We start from the raw sequence: 21,413 nt of genomic DNA, 5'->3' as shown, positions 1-21,413 counted from the left end.
CAGTAGGACCAACAGATAATATTTTCCTGCTGCTCTTGCTGCCCCACACCCCTCTGCTGCCTACCTGGTGCCAGTCTTCACCCTTAAAAACAGTCATATCCAGGGAATAACAGAAATGATGGACACAGGAATCAGAGAAGATGTAAAGATCCTGCAATATCTTGGTGCAGCAAGACCACAGCTCTGCCACAGCAGGTCACTTCTCCCGTATGTTCCCTGTGTCACTAGTTGCTCAGTGGATAACTCCCATTTTTCTCTTTGTTGCATGGTCCAGTTTCACTTCTTTATCTGAAAGTTTCCAACCTCAAACAAAGTCAGTGAATTCTTACCACAGGATTTTACATCAAATTTTCCATTGTCCCTGATCATGTCTGTTCATGTTGAGCTGGGATGGCTGTGGTACTCCCTGGGCTGCCAGACACATACTGAACCTGCATCTCAATCAACCCAGGTTAATTGGTCAGAAAACACCAGGCAGCTATTTATGCTGGGAAAAGACCAGGATGTGGAAGGACATTAGGTCTTGAAACACTGTCTTTTCCCACAGAAGGATAGCTCCAGGAAGTTAATGCTTTGAGGCAGAATTTTCTTCCCGGAGCTCCTTGGTGTATTCCAGAAAGGGGTTGGTCTTGCTGAAGGATGAGTGTCACAGCCCTAGAGGTTTTATTTCTTTTGTAAATCAGCTTTTGCAGACTGGAACAAGCAAGTTTTTAACTACCCTACAGAAAGCAGGGACATAGAGAGGTTATTGTGTCCTTGGCCAAGGAGAGCAACCCAGCCAAACCAGGCTGGAGGGAATAACCCAAATTCCACCCCATGCCCCAGGGCAGCTGCCCACCTCCACACTATCTCAGGGTCTCAGGACCTGCCTAAAGAAACTCTACAGCTTTGGAACAATTTTGTTTCTGGGGGCTCCTGGAAATCTGGCAATTTATATCACTTTCCTGTATTCAAAGTTGTCTGTATCTCGCTCTGGAACCCATGGGCTTTGCACTGCTGTAAGCCAACAGCAGAGGCCAGCCCCACATGGGACCCACCATGTGAGGGTGACTGTCACATGAACAGCATCCCTAAACACATGCACTCCCTCCCACTCACAAATGGGTCATTTCCCCACCACAAAAAAAATTACTGTTTTTACCATTAAGTAACCCCAGAAAATCATCTGTTTACCTCAGCTATCATCTGTGTGTCCTTTCCACAGACACCATTACTCTCTGTCACAATGATCCTGTCACATATTGACTTTCCACTTTGAAAAAAGACATCTACAAGATCTAAAGCTGAGGACCCTCTCTGTACTCACAGTTTTAGCTTCAAAGCATGTCTGCTTGAAACTGAGTGAACAACTTCCAGGATGATCAGAAGCAAGGAGGAATGCCATTGTTATGGGTGCTGTGGATTGTCCCCATAGGATGTCTTCCAGACCACATCTGGGACACCCCTGGTGTAAGGCAGCAGTCTCACCAGCAAGTCCCCATCTGCCTCTCTACGATTCTTGTGAAACAAAATTCAAAATGCTGGGGACAACACAGAGGAAACCATCTGCCCTGGGATGCAAAACTCAAATGTAGTGTGTGGAAGGAGAAAGGGTAGGTCTGTGATATGCTTGGACAGACAGGTGGAAAGCCTTAGGAAACCTGGCAGATCTGTCTCCTTTGCAGCAGATTCAAGTGCAAAGAGCATAAAACTGTTGGGTGAGCCTTGGAGGAGCACAAAGCATCAGTAACCCCATTGCAGTGTGGCCCAATGCCCAGGAAGTGTCCTTCACTGGAGCAGGGACCAGCAAGCTCCCTCCAGATCAGGATCTGCAGGGCAGCAGGCACAGACCTTGCAGCAAAGGCAGCCCTTGGATGTCTTCAAATAACCTGGAGGATACCCACCAAGTGTGGGCCCCTGTGTCAGGTGTCACCAGCACCTGGCCAGCACCCCTCTGGCCTGTCTCATAGTGATTCACCAGGGAAGAACCAGCCCAGCCTGGCACCTCACCAACCCACAGGGGTTCAGGGATGGGGAGCAAGGGAGCACAGGGGAGAGGCTGTAGCTGAATGAGGTTTCCAAAAGGCACTTGGAAAGCTCTCGCCATAGGCTTGGAGAGAAACTGGGGAGCAACAGGTGAGTGAGAGGTTCTCACAAGGACAAGTAACAGCAAAGATGGGAAATAAGGTGAAATTTTCATACTGGAGGGCTGTTCTTCTATGTAAGGTTGTGCTGGGATCTCTGCAGAAACCTGGGCTAGGTGGACAGGCAGGTGACAGCTGTTGCAGATGACACCAAATGGCTCATGGCAGTAAAGGTGACCTTATGATGCTTAGCAAACAGGTGTTCAAGTGGCGGAGGAGATTATGCAAAGGGAAGCAAATTCTCATTTTACATACAAAACAGGGGAGCCAAATGAGACCCTGGGCAGATAGCACTGTGGAAATGTTACCTATGAAAGGAAGAGAGAAGAAACTTCAAATTCAATGTGAGGAGTTACTAAGAGAGGGGGGGGAAAGTGAACAAATCAGGAGCAGGAAATCATGTCATAACAAAAACTCATGGCAGCCCCAGCTCAAGAACTGGTCCAGTTTGGATCCCTCCACCTTAAAGAGGTGCTAGCAGAGGAGAAGGTCCAGAGCAAAGACATGGCAGAGCTTCTGGATGAGCAGGATAGGACTATTCAGGCTGGAAATGGGCCAGCTGAGGATGGGAGTCTGCAGAATAGTGGAAGGCTAAATAGGGTGGAAAGAGGAAAACTGTCTCTTCCCACACAAGTGGTATCAGATGAAGGCAGTAGGTACATAACCCAAAACCAGAAAACTGAAGCTTTTTTTGCACAAGGTGTAATTAGGCTGCAGCAGCTCCTGCTGCAGGATGCTGTGGTTACTAAAAGCTCAGCTGAAAGCAGGAAACAGTCCTGGAGAAGGGGCAGGAAGAACAAAACAGCATTGAGGGCTCTCAAACACAGACACTGCTCTGGCTCAAGAAATGTGTAAGCTGAAAAGTGTTGGGGTATGGGAGAATACAAGGGAGTGGTTCATGCCTCTCCCACCACTCCAGCTATCCCTGGGCATCTATTCTTGACACTGGCATGTAGAGGATGCTGGGATGGAGAGATGTTTGGCTTGAGCCATGCTGCCATCCTGCACCCGCTCCCAGATGCCCCAGATGTTTGAGGTTTGTGCATTGGGTCATTTGGCTCCATACTACCCAAAATTTGTGTTTATTTTAATAATTTTGGTGTAGTGCCCAGAGGTTCAAGAGAAGCAGTGAGTGACACTGTGAAAGGTCACCCTCAGACACTGCCAAACCTCATTTTCAATTCCAAAGGCAGTGTAAGTCAGATTGGTAAATCAGTCTTCTCATATTTCTTCACAAAAATCATCTTCTCTTCTCTTTCTTCTTGTCACCAGTAGAAAAACAAACCAAAGATGATGCTATGTAAAATATAGAAGATGTCTTTACAAGAGACCATTTATAAATTCCATAAATTGCATTTATTAATTCCAGTCAACTTTACCTCATAAAAAACTCCCAAATCTTTTTACTCTGGACTTAAAGGGAGCCTGGAGCTCTGCCTCATGTCCTCGCATGCAGCTGGGACATGTGTTTATGCTTCAGTCATGTCAACAAGAACAAACATTCCAAGCAAGCACCACTTCTTGGTTCAATTACTTGAGAAAGCAGGGCCTTGTGGGAAATTCCAACCTTGCCACAGCCTCTTGGGAGGCCTTGCTTCCCAGGAAGCAATACAAAAATGTAGGTCCTTGATGGCAACATGCTTCAGACTGGGAAGGATCATCCAGTGACACAGGGAAATTCCTGTCCTTCTATTCTGCTCTTATCTGGTCCCTGGTAGGGACTTTGTCTGTCCCACATAGTGTGGGGTGAAGAAGAAGACTCCTGCCTTTGAGGAGATGCAAACCCCTATAGTCTATTATGTTTCCCCTCTCTTTGTTTGTCCTTTCTCTTAGTACAATAGGTCAGTGTTGTAAAATTACAGATGTGTCCTTCACCAGCCCTCTGCTCCATCTACCTCCCTTGTTGCATCAAACTTGCCAAAGCCCACAGAGCTCTCATTTCCTGTTTATTTTCAGGCAGGTGAGAAGACATGCTCCATTACACATAAGCACTCACACAAGCTGTAAGTCAGTTTGGCCTGGCCACAGGGCTCAGAGCTGGAAGTGGGCTCTGGAGGCTCCACTCCACCTTCCACTCAAAGCAGGACCATTGCCAATACTAGCTCAGGTCATCCTATGGTTTTGCCTAGAGAAGTCTTGAACAACCTTCAAGTGGCAAGTCTGCCACCTCTCTGGGCTGCATCATCTCCTAGGGAAGAAGTTTTCCCTTGATGTTGAACCTGAACTTTCCAAACTACAACCTGTGCCCATTTTCCCTTGGTGTGTCACCTGCTGACACTGAGAAAATTTTGACTCTGTCACCATTGTAACCACCCTTCATGTGAGTTGATGTTAAATTATCCTTTGTCTTCCTTTTTGCCAGGTTAAGCAAGTCCAGCTTGTTCATGGTCTAGACCCATCCGCTGAACCCTCTGCTGACCACACATCCATTACTGGGACATGTCTCTCCTGCACGCAGGCATGGAGTAGAGACTTCAGTGGAGATCCTCCTGGCCAACAACAAAACTTTCCTTTCCAAAACTAGTGGCTGTTAGAGGACAGGCTGCTACCCTTGTGTCCAAGCCCCCTGACATCAGCTCTAAGCACAGCCCGGGGGTGATGCTGGAGGTGTCAGCTCAGGCTGGGGAACAGCCTTTGCTCTTGGTATCGAACTCTCAGCACCGCAGTGGCACAGCAGTGCTGCCCTGCCTGTGCTGGCAGAGCCTGGCAGTCCCAGGAGAACCTGGCCAGCACAGGAATTGTCTCCAGCCCTCACTTATGGCCGGGAGAAAGGCACCCATCTGCATCCTATCTGAGGTGAAAGGCGAATTTCATCAGTGCTGAAACCAAAGGAGCCCAGCATTGTGCAAAACATTGGAGGCTAACATAAACATCTCTGTTTTTATGAAAATGGAAATCAGATGGCACCTAAATGAACTCAGAGTGCTGTTCCTGCAGTGCAGTGTTCTGTCATTTGTCCACAAATGGAAGAACTGGGATCTTAGTAATTTGGATTTTCCAGCCAAATTACTCAGGACACGCTCTGCCTTTGTTGGTAGCTACAGCCTTGCTTTGACACAGTGCTTAAAGCATGCTGAAATATGAGCTTGTGTCATGTCTGGCAGCCTGGACAGTTTCAAAATCCTTGGAGGGACATGTGATTTACCAGAATCACTTCTTTTCCTGCATCCTTACAGCCTTTAAATAAAGCCCCAGCATTCTGCTGGTATAGGAAAGGGACAGCCCTAAACACACACCTTAACCCGGGGGGTTTGGCAGCTCAGACTCTGCTGAAGACCAGGACACAAATGAGCCAGACACCAGCCCAGGTTTGCCTGCAGGGCCTTGCAGTGAGACAGGACAGACAAACCCCCTGCACCTTCCCACAGCTGGGACACGCCTGACAAAACACGACAGGACATGCAGCAGCAGCACTGCAGCTTTAGAATGGAAACTAAGGCACAGCACTGATGTGTGATAGTTATGCCCAGGGCCGTGTGCCTTAGTGTCCCCAGGGATCCTACAGACTTTTCAGCCTGAAGCTCAGCTGCAGAAGTGGTTAATCTGGAGTTCACCCACTCAGGGTAGCTCCCATTTCCAAAAGAGCCCTGTGCTGAGCAGATGCTGTCAGCATTGGAGGCACCCATGGGGGTGCGGCATGGCTGCCCTCAGCCTCTGGGCTATCCCCCTCCTCAGACCTCTAATATCCCCCAGTCTGCTGTTTTGGAGAGACCACACTTTCCTTCCAGGATCCCCTGCTCTGCTGCTGTCTCCCCGACTCCTTCCAGAGAAGCTCCATTTAGCTGTACCTGGGGGCTGCCAGCTTCAACTCTAAGGATGCCCCTTGTGAGCCTGAGCCTCCACTGATGCCCTGGGAAGTGCTCCTCACCCCTGCATTGAGTACACAGGGTTCAGTACTGCTTTTCTGATCCCCCTCTTCATGGGTGGGAGAAAGGATCCAGCTCTGGGCAGAGGAAAACAGGACCAGGCATGGGAGGACCAGAGTAATGTCAATTCTCAGGATGGAAGGAACTGGAAAAATGAAGTAAGTGAGAGCAGGTAACAGACACAGATAAAACAGGAGAGACCCTGGGGCAGGTTGGTCTAAGAGGAAAGAGGAATTTAGAGGAGCAAGCAGCTCCTCAGGACATAATATTAAAGGCATGAAGAAACCTCCCAATCCAGTAGGAGGATGTGCAGCATGTTGGGAATTCAGCTGAATCATAAATTCCTTAATCCCTTGAAGTTCAAGAAGGAATTATGCAAAGAAAACAAGCTGTTCAAATTCCAGATGAATGTAAAACTGTGGCACAGGCATCTGGGGAGCAACTGGAAAGCTGAAGCACAGATGCCAGTACCGAGGGTTGAGAAACACCACAGGAATACAATTTTAAGTGGTCAGAGGTGAACCTGCTCCAGCAGAAGCCTTGGCCTCTGTCATCCCCCTCACCACTTGCCCAGCCCCCAAGAGCTGCACTAGCACAGGGGAGGTCACACATGCAGAGGGGGCTGCTTATGCCAATGATGCTGGCAAAAAGTCAGTGAAGTAAGATAATGCTAACAAATTGTCCACCCACTGCAGCCTAAATAAACCAGAGGCTTCCAGAGGTGGATTTCATCCACCCAACTTGTCCCAGCACAGCATATTTGGAAAAGCCCTCCTGCAGCCGGTCATCCACCTCAATGGCCAAGAGGGAGGTCACTCTCTGGGCAAGAGCAAGCAGTGCTGATCTTAAAAGACATTTCCTAGAAAAATATCAGTAGAATTAAAGAGTTTTCAGCATGAGAATAATACCAAGACAATACACCAAGACTGTTTTAATCAAATTTGCTCTGCCTAAATCTATTTGCTTTCCCTCCAGGGCAGGAGTTTCACTTGCCTGAAAGCAGAGCAGCTGCTGATCGCAGAATCGTGGAATGGGTAATGTTGGAAGGCACCACTGAAGGTCATCCAGTTGTTGGGGTTTTAGGAGTTCTCCTTCTGTTTTCTTTTTCTCTTAAAGAATTTTCCCCATACATGTTGCCAGGGGGACAAATTACTGGGTGCTTAAAAAAAACAAAAGACCAGGCCACAGGGGGAGAGGTCCAGCTGTACTACTCTCTTTCACCTGGGCTTGTGGGCGGTGAGTTCTCAGCATTTTGGATGGAGAGGGAGGCTGGAAGGAATTCGTCAGCACTGCAGACTTCTGCTTTTCCGGCTGCCTTCCTTCTGCCGGAGAAACCCCAGGATTCCCAAGCCCGCCTTTCCCTGCCCCGCTGGGAACCGGGCTGTGGCCGCCCTGCCCCCGCCGTTGCTTTGAGCCTTCACTACTCTGTAGCCCCGCTCGCCCTGCCTGCCCAGACCTCCGGGGGTTCCCGCCGCAGCTCCGGAGTTCGATACACCTCGTCTGCCACCCGGGATTTGTGCTCGTCCCTGCCGTTCCAGCCTGCTGTTCCAGTCTGCTGTTCCCGAGGGTCCGGCCGGACACTGGGATCGGCTGCCCAGGGGTTTGTGAAGCTCCTTTGTTCCATCCCTTCCCGGGATCCCAGGGCACCAGAGCCGCGGGTTTCCCGAGCTCGCTCCGGAGCGCCCCCTGCAGCCGCGGGGGAACCATCGCACCTGCCCTGCTCACCGGGAGCCGCCAGCGCCCCTGCCGGCTGCGAGCGGAACTGCACCCGAGGGGAAAGGGCCTGACAGCCGAGAAGGCTGGCACTGGGTTTGTGATTGTTTGCTGTTACTGCCATAGCTATTGTTGTTTGTTTGACTGGTTATACACATACAGATATATAATAGTAAAGAACTGTTATTCTTGTTCCTCATATCTTTGCCTGAAAGCCCCTTAATTTCAAAATCATAATAATTCGGAGGGAAGGCGGTTGCAATTCTTTTTTTCCATTTCAAGGGAGACTCCTGCCTTCCTTGGCAGACACCTGTCTTTCAAACCAAGACACCAATCCAACCTACTTGCTCAAGCAGGGTCCCCTGGACCATGTTACTCAGGATTGTGCCCAAGCTCCTTTTGAAAATCAGTGCTTAGTCACCCTCGCAGCAAAGAAGTTCTTATTCATGTTCAGGTGGGATGGTTGGGGCTGTTGACTTTAACAAGATTTTTAACGTTGTCTCAAGTACCATTCATGTAAATAAATGAGGGAGAGACGACTTCTGACCGTGGCTTGTCACAGGCCTAGGAAGCACCACACCTTTCTCTGGACATACAGACCTCGGGCTGGGAGTCCACTCTTGCAGAGGTTCTGGGAGGCAGACACAAAACTGGATAGAGATCCATGATCTGAGCAAAACCACAGGGGGTATTGACTGCAAGTCCACAGGATCCTCATCTGAGCCAGATTCATTAATGATTTGAATGCTGAAATGCAGAGAATGCTTACGAGAGATTCAGGGACTGCAAGCATGGTGGCCAGAGACAGGGGACAGAATCTCATCTCAGAATTATCCAGGAAAATTAAAAAACCAATAGAATGCAGTTCAAACACAACAAGAACAGCATATGGCAATGCAACAGAAGTAAACAACTGTACAAACACTGAGAGGAAATTACCCATTCAGTAATAACTCCGCAAAAATTCAAACACTCCGGACTAATGACAGGTCACGAACAGGCTGTGCCAGCACATTGCTGTGAGAAAGGAAATCTCTAGCTAGGAAATGCAAAAAGGAGTGACACTAGGACAACACGGAAAGAAACTCCCCTACTCCAGCTGTCATTGTCATAGCTTGGCTACTGTGCAGTGTCCGCTCTTGGCACTTCAGCTTCCAAAAGGCAAGAGGGAGAATGACTGACAGACCAGAAATGTGACATCTGAGTAAGCACTGAAGGAACCAACACAGCTTAATTTAAAGAAGAAAGTAGGCCTAGACAGGACGTTGGCCCTCAAAGAGGTAAAAATTGCTTCTAGAAAGAAGTGCAATAGCAGGATGGGAAGCCACGACAAAGCAGGGAAGGCAAAGCAGTCTTCAGGGAAATTCAGCTTCACAATGGTTTGATACAAAGCCCTGGTCGTGTGATGGCAGTTCTTCCCTGATCAGTCTCAGGAAACCACTCATTCAACTCTTCCTCATATGTTGTGAATGCCTAAGGTTCACTGGCAGCTCCACATTCCTCCAGGGTACTATATTTTAGGTAGGCAGTAGGGAAGATGATGACAGAGCTCTGTTTCTTGAGCCTCAGTCTGCCTCACAGGAAATGGGCACTTGGCTCCTGCAGTCATTGCCACTTCTCCTCCCTCCCTGCAGCAAGTGTTGGGTACACAGAGACATTTCCCACTGTGCTCACAATAATCCCAGTCCATCTGGCTATCAGGCACTCTTGGGGAAAACATTTCAGGCATGACTATTTTTGATTATGATATTGTGGTCTGAGTTCCACCAGCCTGGCCTTGTTTGGTTTAAGAAGGAGCCAAGAAAGTGCTGCTGACAGTTATCAATGACCATGCAGGACATGAAACAGCAGGAGGCTCCCTGTTACATCCCCACTGGCCCAGGACAACCTTTATAAAGAAACCACCACAGGTTTGAGCTATGACACAGCGCACCCTGTTCCTCATGGCATTCTCCCCTTGCAGCACAAAGTCCTGCCACAGGACTCCCCAGAACACCTGTTGTCCTCTGGGCACAGGCCTGAGCCAGGGCCAGCCAGGACAGCTGCAGCAGCCCCGGGGTGAGCAAACCCCATTGAGGCAGTGGAGCTTGGCTGCAGGGCTTTCCTCAGGGCAGGCAAGGAGGCAAAGCAAGGATGGGCACAGCTTTTTTGCCAGGGCTGACATTCCAGGGAGGAAAGACGAGTGAGTTGGTGGCGATTTTATGGGAGACCTAAGTGTAAACAGGAGAAGGGAGCCCCTCGAGACTGAGGGACCAAGGAGCCACCCCAGGGCTCAGATGAGTGTTAGGACAGGGCTGAAGCCCGTATCGGTCTTACGGTGGTCCGAAGAGGAGGCAGATTTGTCTCTGCAAATGAGCCCAACTCCACTGCCCTGAGTTTTAAAGCTGACAGTCGGTGGGACAGGGCTCAGGAACATCAGCTACCAGTTGCCAATGGGCGACAGTCGGCACTGGCGCTGGGCCCGTGTCTCGCAGGAGAAAGCCTCCCGTGCGAACCCTGAGGGGCATCCCCCGCCCCGCGCCCCCACGCGTGGGCCCGGCTGTTCCCGCAGGTTTTACTCCCATCTAGTGGCGGATCCCGGCTCCACACGGGCGCTCGGCAGCCGGGAGAAGGCAGCCGGGGGTCCGCTGGGACTGGGGCAGTCAGACCCTCGCTTTGGAGGGGACGAAGTGACACAGGCAGGGCAGGGCTGGGGGCTGCCCTGAGCGCGGCCCCTCTGCCAGGGGACCTGCTGGTGCCGGGCTGAGGGGTCATCCCTCAGCTGTGCTCAGGAGGGTTCTCCCCCCTCTTCCACAGATCTCTCAATAAAAAGCTCATGCTTAACATCTACCCCAGCTTCTCCCTGAGCCGCAACACCTCAGCATGGGTTATTCTTCCCCTTCCCAGACCCTCCTCTCCCTCCAAAGTTTGGATCGTGCTGGATGAGACCCCAGCATGGGCAAAATGGGCCACGGACCATGCGGCACCATCAGCAGGAGCTGCAGCAAGCGTCTGGGAATGAAGATTTGAATCTTTCTCAGCACTGGGCAGCCTGGAAGGGAATAAAATGACATCATTCCTCATAGCACAAGCTCATTTTGTCCGGCACAAAAGATCAGTGTGAAGAAGTTCAGAGGGTAGAATCCAGTGAAGAAAAAATCTCACACTCATCTGTTAACCAAGATTGACTTTACAATTTTTCCAAACCCCTGCAAGGGTATATGATTTAACAAACAGCTCCAGATAGTCTGCTCTTGCTAGTACTTTGTCCCAGCCCTGAAACACAGGTGTTTTCCCGGCATCTGCTTTAAACTCAGTCCATTTTTTTTAGCTGGCAGACTGGCACCCCTTTTAGAACAGCCCATTGTGGCAATATGCTATGGCCCCATACAGGCTGTGTGAGCCAAGCTGGACAGGACAGGTAACCACAGCTCCTGGGGGGGCAGCTCAGGAAGGGCAGCTGGGACCAGGTTGAAAACCAGGATAGCAATAGGAGACAGGAGAGTTAGCGGGTGTGAAGCTGGCAGCTGGAGCTCCGAGAGATGTAACCAGAGCTCCTGAAAAGCAAATAGGAGAGGCAAACCCATGCACAACTATTTATTTTGGCTGCTAATTTGCTGTCTCAGAAGTGGAGCCACACGATAGGGTGGTGAGGAGGCACGCAGGGGTGAGGGCAGAAACCTGTGGCCTTAGGTTGGATTAAGGCAACTAAAACCTTATCCTAAAGTCCTTTAATGCAGCAGGAAGCCTGGCTGCTGTGGAGTGGGAAGAAATCAGGTCCTTGGGTCCTGGCTCTGCAGCACTGCCTCCTAACCTCTCCTCTACACACTCACAAGCTCCAGCTGTTTCTCTAAAGCACAGGACACATCCCAACTATCCTGCTCATCACTGTCTTTTCCAATCTTCCCATAAACCTGCTGGTTATTTTGCAGGCAGAGACATCTAAGTTCTCTGTGCACCCTACTTTACAGCAAAGTTCCCAGCGTTTTGTTATCCTGCAAGTCTCACATTCTGGTAAGGGGCCACTCCCAGCCCACACAATTGATATTTCACGTAGGCATATTTCCCTGTAATGCCCCACAATAATAACGCAAATAATAAACATTAAAGAGCCACGGCCCTTTTTATGTTCCAGTGCCACTAGATGGCACCAGGAGTGTACCCTTCCCAGTCCGGGTGTCCACAGGGCCGCTGGGGGAACTGGGGGAATCCAGCCCAGCCCTTGCTGCAGAGCCAGAGACCTCAGCCCACGCCAGTGCCTCCTCCTCGTCTTTTCCTCGTGGACAGTAGGGTGCTGCGGTAAAGACAGGCATTTCAGCCTTAAAATCCAGCCTTTAGTGATGTGCTCGGGGGGAATAGCCTGTGGTGGCTTTTGCCATGCTGCCCATCACACTCACACCCCTTTCCCCACCCATGGACCAGGCATCACTCCCAGCTGGGTGCTGGAGAAGAAAGCCTCAAAGGTGGGTGCAAGTTATTCTGATTAATAGTGGGATTAACGTATGAGTTTCTTCCTGGGAGGGAAGGGAATAAAACACAATTTACTATATAACTTTTCAATCAGAAGGTTTGCCTTCTCTGAGTTCTCACAGTTTTAGAGATTGATTCTCCTCATGTACATTTGATATTCAACAGAGCTCAGCATGTACTAGAGTATTACCTGTGTTTTTCACTATCAAGCCCTCCATTCTCTGTCACATCCTTGGCAAAGCCACTAAGTAAACCAGGGAAGCACAGGTGGCGCCTCAGCAAATGTCAGGCCTTTCCTCAGATCTTGCAGCGTAATTAAGGAGCATCTGCTTTCCACTGTCCTCAGCATCAAGCACTGAAGGTGACCCTCGGAGACAAGAGCTCAAATGAGGGGACTGGCTGGCAAGCAGCACTTCAAAGAAGGCAGCCAGACCCTGGCCTCGAGCTGTGTGGGGGACTCGGGTGACAAATCATTGCTCATCACACAACCCTTCTGCCCAGTGCAGAGCTGGAGAGGTGATGGAGCACAGCTTCCAAAAGAGCCAGAGCAGCTTGTCACTCCTTCCTGCCCACATCCCAAGCCTGGCAGGTCTGGGTGATGGGTGAACACGGCAGTGGCACAACCCTTGTGCCGAGGGGATCCCAGTGAAGCCTTGGGTGCAAAGGGAGTGGGAGAGGGACTTTGTGCAGGGAACCTCTGAGGGATCCTGTCCTGCTTGCAGAGGTGGAGTCACTGGATGCAAGGCCAAATGGGAGATGCACAGCACAGCTCTGTGGTGGCGCTGGCAGGCTGGTGGCAATGGCAGGGCTGTCCCTGCCCACATCCCAAGGCCACAAGGTAATCCTGCAGAAGGATCCTGAGTGTGACCCTGCTTCCAGCCCTCTGCAGAGAGTGGTGCAAATCCCACACAAGTGCTTTAACCCCAGGTTAGGGTGAAGGCTAGAAAGAAGGAGGCTGGATCACTTGGGAAGTTCAGGTCACACAACAGAGTGGATTAAAATCCCTTATCCATTCCATCAAACAAGGAAAATCCCACATTCTCCTTCCCTGCAGCCTCTCCTCCCCTCCCTGATCACCTCAAACAGTCCTAGGGAGTGACCCAGCATTATCCCTGCCACTGCCTCTCCTCCTGGGGAGCCACGAGGAGCCTCCCCACACACCATCTGCTCTCCGCAGGTCACTTGCGGGTGCCCAAGGACATCCCACCCACACCATCTGCCTCCACACCAGGCCGCCTCTCCCCATCACCCCCCCTGCCCACTTCAGCCCACATCCCTGGGCCCTCTGTCTCTGGAAAACTTCACTTGTGCCAACAACACTAAACTTCATGGACAAACTCAAGTCTTTATTTGGTCTCTCCATGACTGGATGCTTCACACAGAGTGCAGAAACTTGCTGCTACAAAACCTCATTGATGCGCACACAGCAATGGCAAGCCTGGCATCCCTCGGGGCTCCCAGCTGCTGATTCCAAGCAGAACACACCCTTGTCTGGCTGCGGATGTCAAACGGCACAGACACACACAGACACTGCCGTGTGTGTGGCCAGAGCTGTCCGCATGCGGAAGGATTATTTTTAGCCCGACAGTGATCGAAATGTCAGAGAGGGTTCTATTTATTTTCTCTGGAAGGCTTGTTGCTTGAAATCCCTATTGGCAGAGGCTGACGCTGACCCTGCTGTCACAATAGGGCCTGCCATCCAGGTCTCTCATCCCTTCCCACCCTTAAAGAAATGTGCAGTTTGGCAGGAGGGGAGGGTGACTGGCCCAGAGTGCCTGGCAGGGCTGGCAACCTTCAGAAGGCAGGTGCTCATCCAGCTCTGCATCCCAACCCATGCCCACCCAGCCAGGCTGCAGCTCCCCCAGATTCCCCAGCCTTCCCACATCCCAGGGAAGGTCTCACTGAAGCCACAATGGATAGCTATAAAATGTGAGGAACACCAGCGCTGGCTTTTGGAGCAGCTGTGCAGTCAGGAGGAGCAGGCAGGCCACAGGCTCCTCTCACTGCCCTTCAGTGATGTGAAGGACGAAGTGTAACAGTGCCAAGGTCTCCTGGTGCCCTGAAAGTACACAGAGGACTCCCTGGAGGTGGAGCAACCTGTTTCTTCCTGCTCCTCTGACACTCACCCCACACTCAGCACTGCGCCAGGAGCAAAGCTAATGACAATTACAAACCTGCCCTGGCTCCTGTCCAGCTCACAGAACCCTGTCTGCATGCAGAGCTCTAGGATGGGACACCTGTTCCCTGGGGTGATGGCACAGCACTGCAGAATGTGGCAGCACCCAGCTGGGTCTGCATTTCCCAGGGTATGACACATCACGCATAGACATTTTATGCACAAATTTTCCCTTTTCTTGTTAGGGAAGCAGACTTGAGGGAGAATGGCTGCTCAGAAAAGCACTGGCACATCTGAGGTAGAGTTTGTTTGCTTGCTAATGGTGTCAGAGAGGAGCAGTCATGGCCTATATTCACACAACAGTGAAGGAGGGCCTTGAACTACACCCAGCTCAGGGACTGTGACCAGTCCATAGATAACCAGGAAGAAAAGTCAGTGTTTTCCCTTTGGAACTGCCTATTTACATCTGAAAACTAGCAGAGACCTTGCCCAGAGGCTGGGACAAACAGCTCCTTTTACTGCCTGCTTCCCATGAGGCTTTCCCCTCCCTCTCCAAGAGGAAATTTCCAGAAACTGAGGTATAAAAATTAATGCAAGACTATGCTCCAGAGCCAGCTGTAAAACTCATACAGGAGGAGTTTCCCATCCCACACCTCACCATGGCAGGCTGCCCACAAAGCAGGTCACAGCCTTCATGAGAGAGAGAAGAGGCATCTCTGCACCCTCCTTGTGCAGATCAGGCTTTGGGGGGTAGACCAAGGTGCCCGGACCTGCAGGAATTTCCAGCACAATGCGCCAGGCAAGATTCCCTAACAGAGGTCTTGGATCCCTCAGGAGGTTGCAATGCTGGGACACCATGTGGTGCAGCAGTCCATGGTTTCATTAGAGATTTCATGGAACGAGGGATGGAAACAGAGAGGAATTTGGTGAGGGGAAACCTTCTTCCTCCTCCACACTTGCCACCATGCCACAACCTGGGAATAACCACTAGGACTCAGCTGAGTGGCAATCTTTAAGAAATTTTGAAGAAATGTCTTTCTGCCATATCCCATTCATCCTTCTCCTGGAATTTACATATAAGAATAGGATTTGTGCCACATGGTTTTCCTGCAAATGTGCAGGAATTGTCTTCCATGGCTGACGGGCTTCTGCATGCATCCAGCTGTGTGTGAAGCTTTCAAGGAGCTGTGATTGCGTATTCTGGCACAGCGGACCAAGGCCTCATGTTTCTCCCAGCAGGCCTGAGGGAAAGCAAGAAAAAAGCTGGGTAATTAAATAGCACTCATCAGAACATGTGCAAGAGTCAAACAGCAGAAACATCCCTCCTGTGCACACTCTTGTATGAAGCTGTATCGACACTTACCTGCTGAAATCCTCCACTTCCTGGGCTAAGCAATCCATGGGCCCACAGCCTGGAGCAGCACCCCTGCTGCTGCCTGCCCTCCCTAGCCAATTCTCACTCCTCTTCTGGAAGGACGTTTCGTGCTAACATGAAACAACCAAAACCAGTGCTTTTCCAAAGTCCTGCCACCTCCATAAGCAGGAGGAACAAATGTATTCCTGGCTAGGAAAAAGTAGCTGATTTCCAGAGTGCCCACAGGTCACACCCCAGAGCATGGCAGCAAAATCACAGGGCTGGGATGGAAGGAGGAAGGTGGCACATCCCAGAACTAATTTCACCTTCACTGGTACCTCTGAGCTCAGATAAGGCCACCAAACTGTGCTAGACATGTGTGTCCAACACACTGCAGACTCAGCCAGGTCTGCTGGGATTTGGGAGCCTGTTTACCCAGGGGATTTCAGCAAATAGGAGATTAAGTGACTTACAATGCTTTAAAATCATGTTCCTCGATATCTTTACTAAAGCAAAAGTGAAGCTATGGGTAATTTCTTTAAAGGAGGGTATAAACGTGGGTGGCTGACAGCCAGTTCATTATATCAGAATCAGTTTTCATTAGCAGAGGAAGCTTGTGTGCTTATTAATTGTTTCTCTAATTGCTTTCTCTCCCTGCTACCAGGGCAGCCTGCTGCCTGTCTGTGCCTGGAGGGCAGAGTCCTGCATAACTCATCCCTGATCTGCTAACATGGGTAACTATAAATAAATGGTGACATCTGAGAGTGGAGGAGGAAAGGGACTGTGCTTCTCAACCTGAGATAGTCTAGTCAGCTTATGCAACAGAAGGTGACTGGTGACAATCTGTAGTTATTAACTGAGCAGGACTATTTCTGATCGCTGAGGGCTCTGACCTGGCTGACATAAAACAAAATTCCCCATCTCTGAGCTGGAGCTGGATAAACTTGGACTAACAAGAAGTTGCTAATTATTTAAAGTGAAGAAAATAGCTGTATGTTCTCCACTAAGTATTTTAAAACCATGAGGAGCTGCTTAACTTCAATATCTGCGGCAACTTACTCGCCCCAAAAATAAAAATGCCCATTTGTGACTACAAAGGAGTCCCTTGGGAGACTGAAAGGCAATTGCAAGTGCTCCAAATGAGCCTTGGCAATTCTTGCCATTGGATTTAACACCTTACAGTCACAGTCATCTCTCTGATTTTAACCCTCCTCCCTTCTGCCACCAGCTGCTGCTGCCAGCATGCAGTAGGCACGCTTGCCTCTGGCTCTCACAGCATGGCACAGTCACCTAAATGGGGCCAAACCTGGTTTAATTAATGCGGCTGCCATGGAGTGGGCAGTAGTGGGGCTCACATATCCCTCCCCTTGGCACCAGGGAAGCAGGAGGATCACTTAGAGGTTCCCTTGGCTTGCCCTGCTAGGAGGAAACAGTACTTGCCTGGGAGACCCTGCCCATGCAGAGGGTAAGAGCTGGGAGGGACAGGATGCTGCAGAGAGACCTTGCTGCAGGGACACACAGACAGGAGTGAAAGATGGGGAGAAAGAGCGCTGTATTCTCCTTTGTCCCTGCTGTAACCTGAATCACTCATCTGAGCATTCAGCACCCTGCACTGCCTAGAACATGATCCTCCAGGATGTGGAAGTCTGAAGGCAGAGAGGGGGAAGTAGAGCCAGGTAATAGACCAATGAGGACCTTGGGGAGGTGAAGCTACAGCTCCACCTCCTGCAAGTAGGGACGCCTACCTGCGCAGGTACCCGTGTTACACACAAGCACACTCACACACACCCACCATTGCTAGCAGCAGAGGCAGCCACAGAGTCCATATTTTCTAGGTTTTGTTTCTATATCTGCAAAAAGCAAGTTTGCTTCTGTTTCCGATTCCCTGTAATTATCGTGAAATGCCTTCAAGAGAGCAGCTCTGTCTTTTCGGCTGAGTGAGTCTTTGATGTCCAGCACTGCACTCAGGTGTTCCTTCCTTCCAAAACAATAAGAGGGCAGGTCAGTGAATGAGTCAAGAAAATAAAAAAAAGCTTGTTTCCTATCACTCAGTTTTGCTGGACCAGACCAAAGATTGGAAGCTGCTTTTTGACACCCTCTGGCTACCTAAGGGGGAGACCATATCCCAAGAGCTGTGTGGGATAGGGCTGAGCTCATGGGTCCCAAGCCCAGGGCACACAGCATCCCTGTGAAGTATTGAAAATGTTCAGCTCAGGTCATTCCTAGAAAAAGGCCTGTATCTATCATAAAAGGTTTCAGATAACTCAATGTATGACCATTGGGAAGCATTTCTGGTATCTTTTCTCCCCTCAAATGGAGCTAATTCTTGTTCATCTGGAAGGAGGATTTTGTTCTGCAGAGCACTGTTCTGTTGAGCAGGGTAACACCATATTGGATATAAGTCAAATGTAACCAAGCCAAACAGCTTGAAACAGAGAAATCTGTTGTAATCAAGAGCAGTGCATCCACTCACACCAGGAGGACCTCCTCTGAGATCTGGGTCTTCTGAGAATTTTCTATGCCCACTTCCTATACTATATATATACATATATATATATATCATTGCTATGCTGTATCAGATAAGCAGCTTTTTAGCTCAATAGCATCTTCAAAAGTAGTAAACTAAAAAAGAAGTAAGAAACCAGATGAAGCATAACATAATCTCTTTGTCTTTCTTTTTGTTTTTTTCTTTGCCTACAGCAGTCCTTCATACAGAAGTCTAGAGACTTCCCTTGCTGCAGGTTATACCATGACTGTCATGTTGAATAGGCACTGAAATAATTATCTACCATAAATTGTCTCCCCCACATTTGAAGGTATTTACACTTTTGGCCTTCACAGCATCCAGTGATGGAGAGCTCTAAACTGCAATCCTGTCAAGTTGGAAAAACACAGGCACTAGCACAGCACATCAGAACAAAAGATAGATGCAATAAACCACAGGCTTTGGAACTAATGCAGTTAGCTCAGATCTCTCCTTCCTAGTAAAAGCTGTGTTTCAATTCTATTAAGTTTCCTGCAAGAAATATAAGTGTATATTCTTGCTGAATACACCTAGAAATTTGTGAAATTAGTTATATAAGGTTCGGTGAAGTGTTGAAGCCAAAAGCCAAGGGTTTGGAAGTTATGAAATGCCTGAGTTAAGGATGTTCTTGAAACCTGCATTTGACACACATGTGCCTGTAAATTCTGCATTCAGGTAGTACTTCTCCACAGCATTTCTGCTTTGTTGACAGCAACTTCATCCATCCTTCACCTTCACAGATGGTTCCACCACCAGTTCATGTCGGACAAAGTTATAAACCAGGCACCAGTGAGTACATTCAAATGGCCCCTGTGCCTGGCCCAACACACTGCAGAAGTATCACAGGACTAATATTGTTGTAGGTCTTCTGGTGTCAAGTAATCATGTAAGAAAGCACAGAAGTCAAACCAATAAAAGGCATTACCCGAGGTCAGGAAATTCTTTTAGAATGGGCAGAAGTGCTATTTTCATCCCCTCAGGATCAGAAGTTTGAAGAAGTTCTAAAATTGCTTTTATGGGATCCTTGAGAGAACCAGCTGCAGGACCCTGGGGAGAGAAGCAATGATGTGTTCAGGGCAAGAGAAACAGCACACCGTGTTAAGACCTGGACTTGTGTCAGACTGGGAATCTCTCTGTGTGGCTTAGAAGCTTTGCAGGAGTGTTTGTGCACGTATAGAAATGTGGTTTTCCCCAGGGTAGCAGAAAAGAACCTGGAGAGCAGTCACAGACTGCTTCCAGGGTGTCTGGGCAACTATCTTCAGCAGTGCAGAATCCCCTCCTGCATTTGTTTTGGCAAAGTTGGCAAATGTACTTCATTTTTCCCTAAATTGCCTGTCCTTTCAGGGCCATTTCACCCTGTGAGACATGGTTTGCTTCTAGAGGTAAGCACAGCCCCGTGCTTGACCTATGTGAAAACAAGCTTTGTTGGCCAAACATACTGGCATTTCTGCTACCCCCAAAACAAGCCCAGGGACAGAAAAGCAACCTTGGGGACAGGATGAGGGGTCACAGATCCTCTAAGAGAAAAAAAGTGGGAAACAGGGCTGGACAGTGTAAAGAACATGACATGGTTGGTAGATGCTGCATACGATCAACTCCCTCTAATCTGCACACAGGAGAAAAAAGTCTCATCAAAAAACACACAGCATTTTTAGCAGAGCTGGAGAAGCAGAATGCAGATGAACCACTAAGAGAGAACTTCAGGTCTTGCTCACATTTTTTATCAGTGCAGTAATGCAATTAAATTGCTTCCCTGAATTATTGATGCCACCACATCAACAGAGACTCTGTGACAAAGCAAACCTGGAGAACGGGCTGCTAAAATGGGGCAGGAGAAGCCCAGGTTCCCCTGATCTCCAGAGGGCATTAGAAACAGCAGTCACATTCTCCATGTGACACCTCTGCATTGAACATAAATTAAAAATAATAGTAATACTTGAAGACAGCCTTCCCCCTCTCCCCCTGCACTGCAGGCACACAGCATGTCTAGCTCTGCTCAGTGCATAAGCTGTACTCAGTTCCTGAGGCACTGGTACTGTACAGCTTCATACTTGGCAAGCTCACTATTACAAAATGCTAATTAATTTGAAGGCGTCAGATTTAGTTAAGCACTACACAGACAGGCAAGGTCAGAGGCAAACAGCCTGCAGTCTAATAGGAAAAAAAGAGAGGTGTCTTGTCAGCAGTGTTTAAGTGCCTTTGACACGTAATGCTCTTAGAAGAAAAGCAAGGTATTTCCTAATGTGTTTTGGGAATGGAGGGGAAGGAAGAGCCTGAAGAGAGGGCAGGGAGCAGGTGCAGCCTATGCAGAAACTGCACAATAAATTCAGTCTGCAGCAGAGTACATATTTCGCATGCATAACCGTGTGCCTCATGACTGAGGATCAGGCTGTTCCATGCAAATCACTTGTGCATTTCACCTCCAAGGTTTTCGGTGCTCTCATATCAAGTAAGAAAGTGCACACACTGGGGACACTGGTGAAACAGTGCTAACCAGATGCAGCCCTTTTCCACCCAAGCTGAATGTAGGGTTTTAATAGATAAGTAGATTTCCTGTATCTCCTTTGCACTATTCCATGCACATTACATCCAAAGCTGATGCTGAGCACAGCATTACTGGTAAACTTCAGAGTTAAGATTAGAGAATCTTCCTGCTATTGCCCATGGCTCAGTTGCTCAAAGCATTGATTCATCTGTGATTGATCACTCCAGGAGAGGTAGGTCTTCAGCTAAAAGCACTGTCAGCTTCCAGCTTTCCACCATGAAACTAATGCATTCATTATAATGGGTCTGAGAGGATTTTAGAGAAGCCTACAGGCGATCATTTTTATTTCATTTTATTTGTTGGACAAGGTAAGAATTGCTGACAAATGGCTTGCAAGGGACTCATCTGTGAGAAAATAGATTTTCAGTCCCTAGCACTTAAATTGGCAAGTTGTGAGAATGACTCAGCATTTGTGAAATTATTAAAACCAGTATAGCCACGGGGGTTTATATGCCCTGTCCCAGATGAGTCCTGTTACCAGACTGACTTTGCAACTGCTGCTGTGCTGCTCAGCCCAGCCCCTTATGAAACACCATGCTTGGACATTCCCAGCCTGCATCTGCTAATGAGCCATGCCAGGGACACTGCACAGCAGTGATTCTCCAACTGGACCAGCCGCAAGAGGGGACACTGCTGCCACTGCAGTCCTTGCCCTTGGGTAATCAAAGGACCCATGTGACAGCCTGGTGGCACCCACAGATGCTGTGTGCAGCACTGCAAATG

At 49.2% G+C, this 21,413-nt stretch overlaps 1 protein-coding gene across 4 annotated transcripts in view; it reads right to left on the bottom strand.

Annotated features, from left to right (window-relative positions):
- Positions 1-13,476: 13,476 nt before the first annotated feature.
- The window catches only part of LOC125328121 (exocyst complex component 3-like protein 2), a 39,981-nt gene continuing 32,044 nt past the window's right edge, over positions 13,477-21,413 (bottom strand). For 3 of the 4 annotated variants that reach the window (XM_048308369.1, XM_048308370.1, XM_048308367.1), the window contains 3 exons: positions 19,071-19,192; positions 17,414-17,599; positions 13,477-15,508 (listed from right to left, as the gene is read on the bottom strand). In XM_048308369.1, coding sequence (XP_048164326.1) covers positions 17,419-17,599; positions 19,071-19,192 — 303 coding nt within the window. In that variant the 3' untranslated portion in view covers positions 13,477-15,508; positions 17,414-17,418. The remainder of the gene's footprint in view (positions 15,509-17,413; positions 17,600-19,070; positions 19,193-21,413) is intronic. The other variant, XM_048308368.1, reaches the window with a different exon arrangement.

Source organism: Corvus hawaiiensis, chromosome 6 (assembly GCF_020740725.1).
Source record: "Corvus hawaiiensis isolate bCorHaw1 chromosome 6, bCorHaw1.pri.cur, whole genome shotgun sequence".
In the NCBI taxonomy this organism is placed as follows: Eukaryota; Metazoa; Chordata; class Aves; order Passeriformes; family Corvidae; genus Corvus; species Corvus hawaiiensis.
This window is presented reverse-complemented; position numbering and strand designations above follow the sequence as displayed.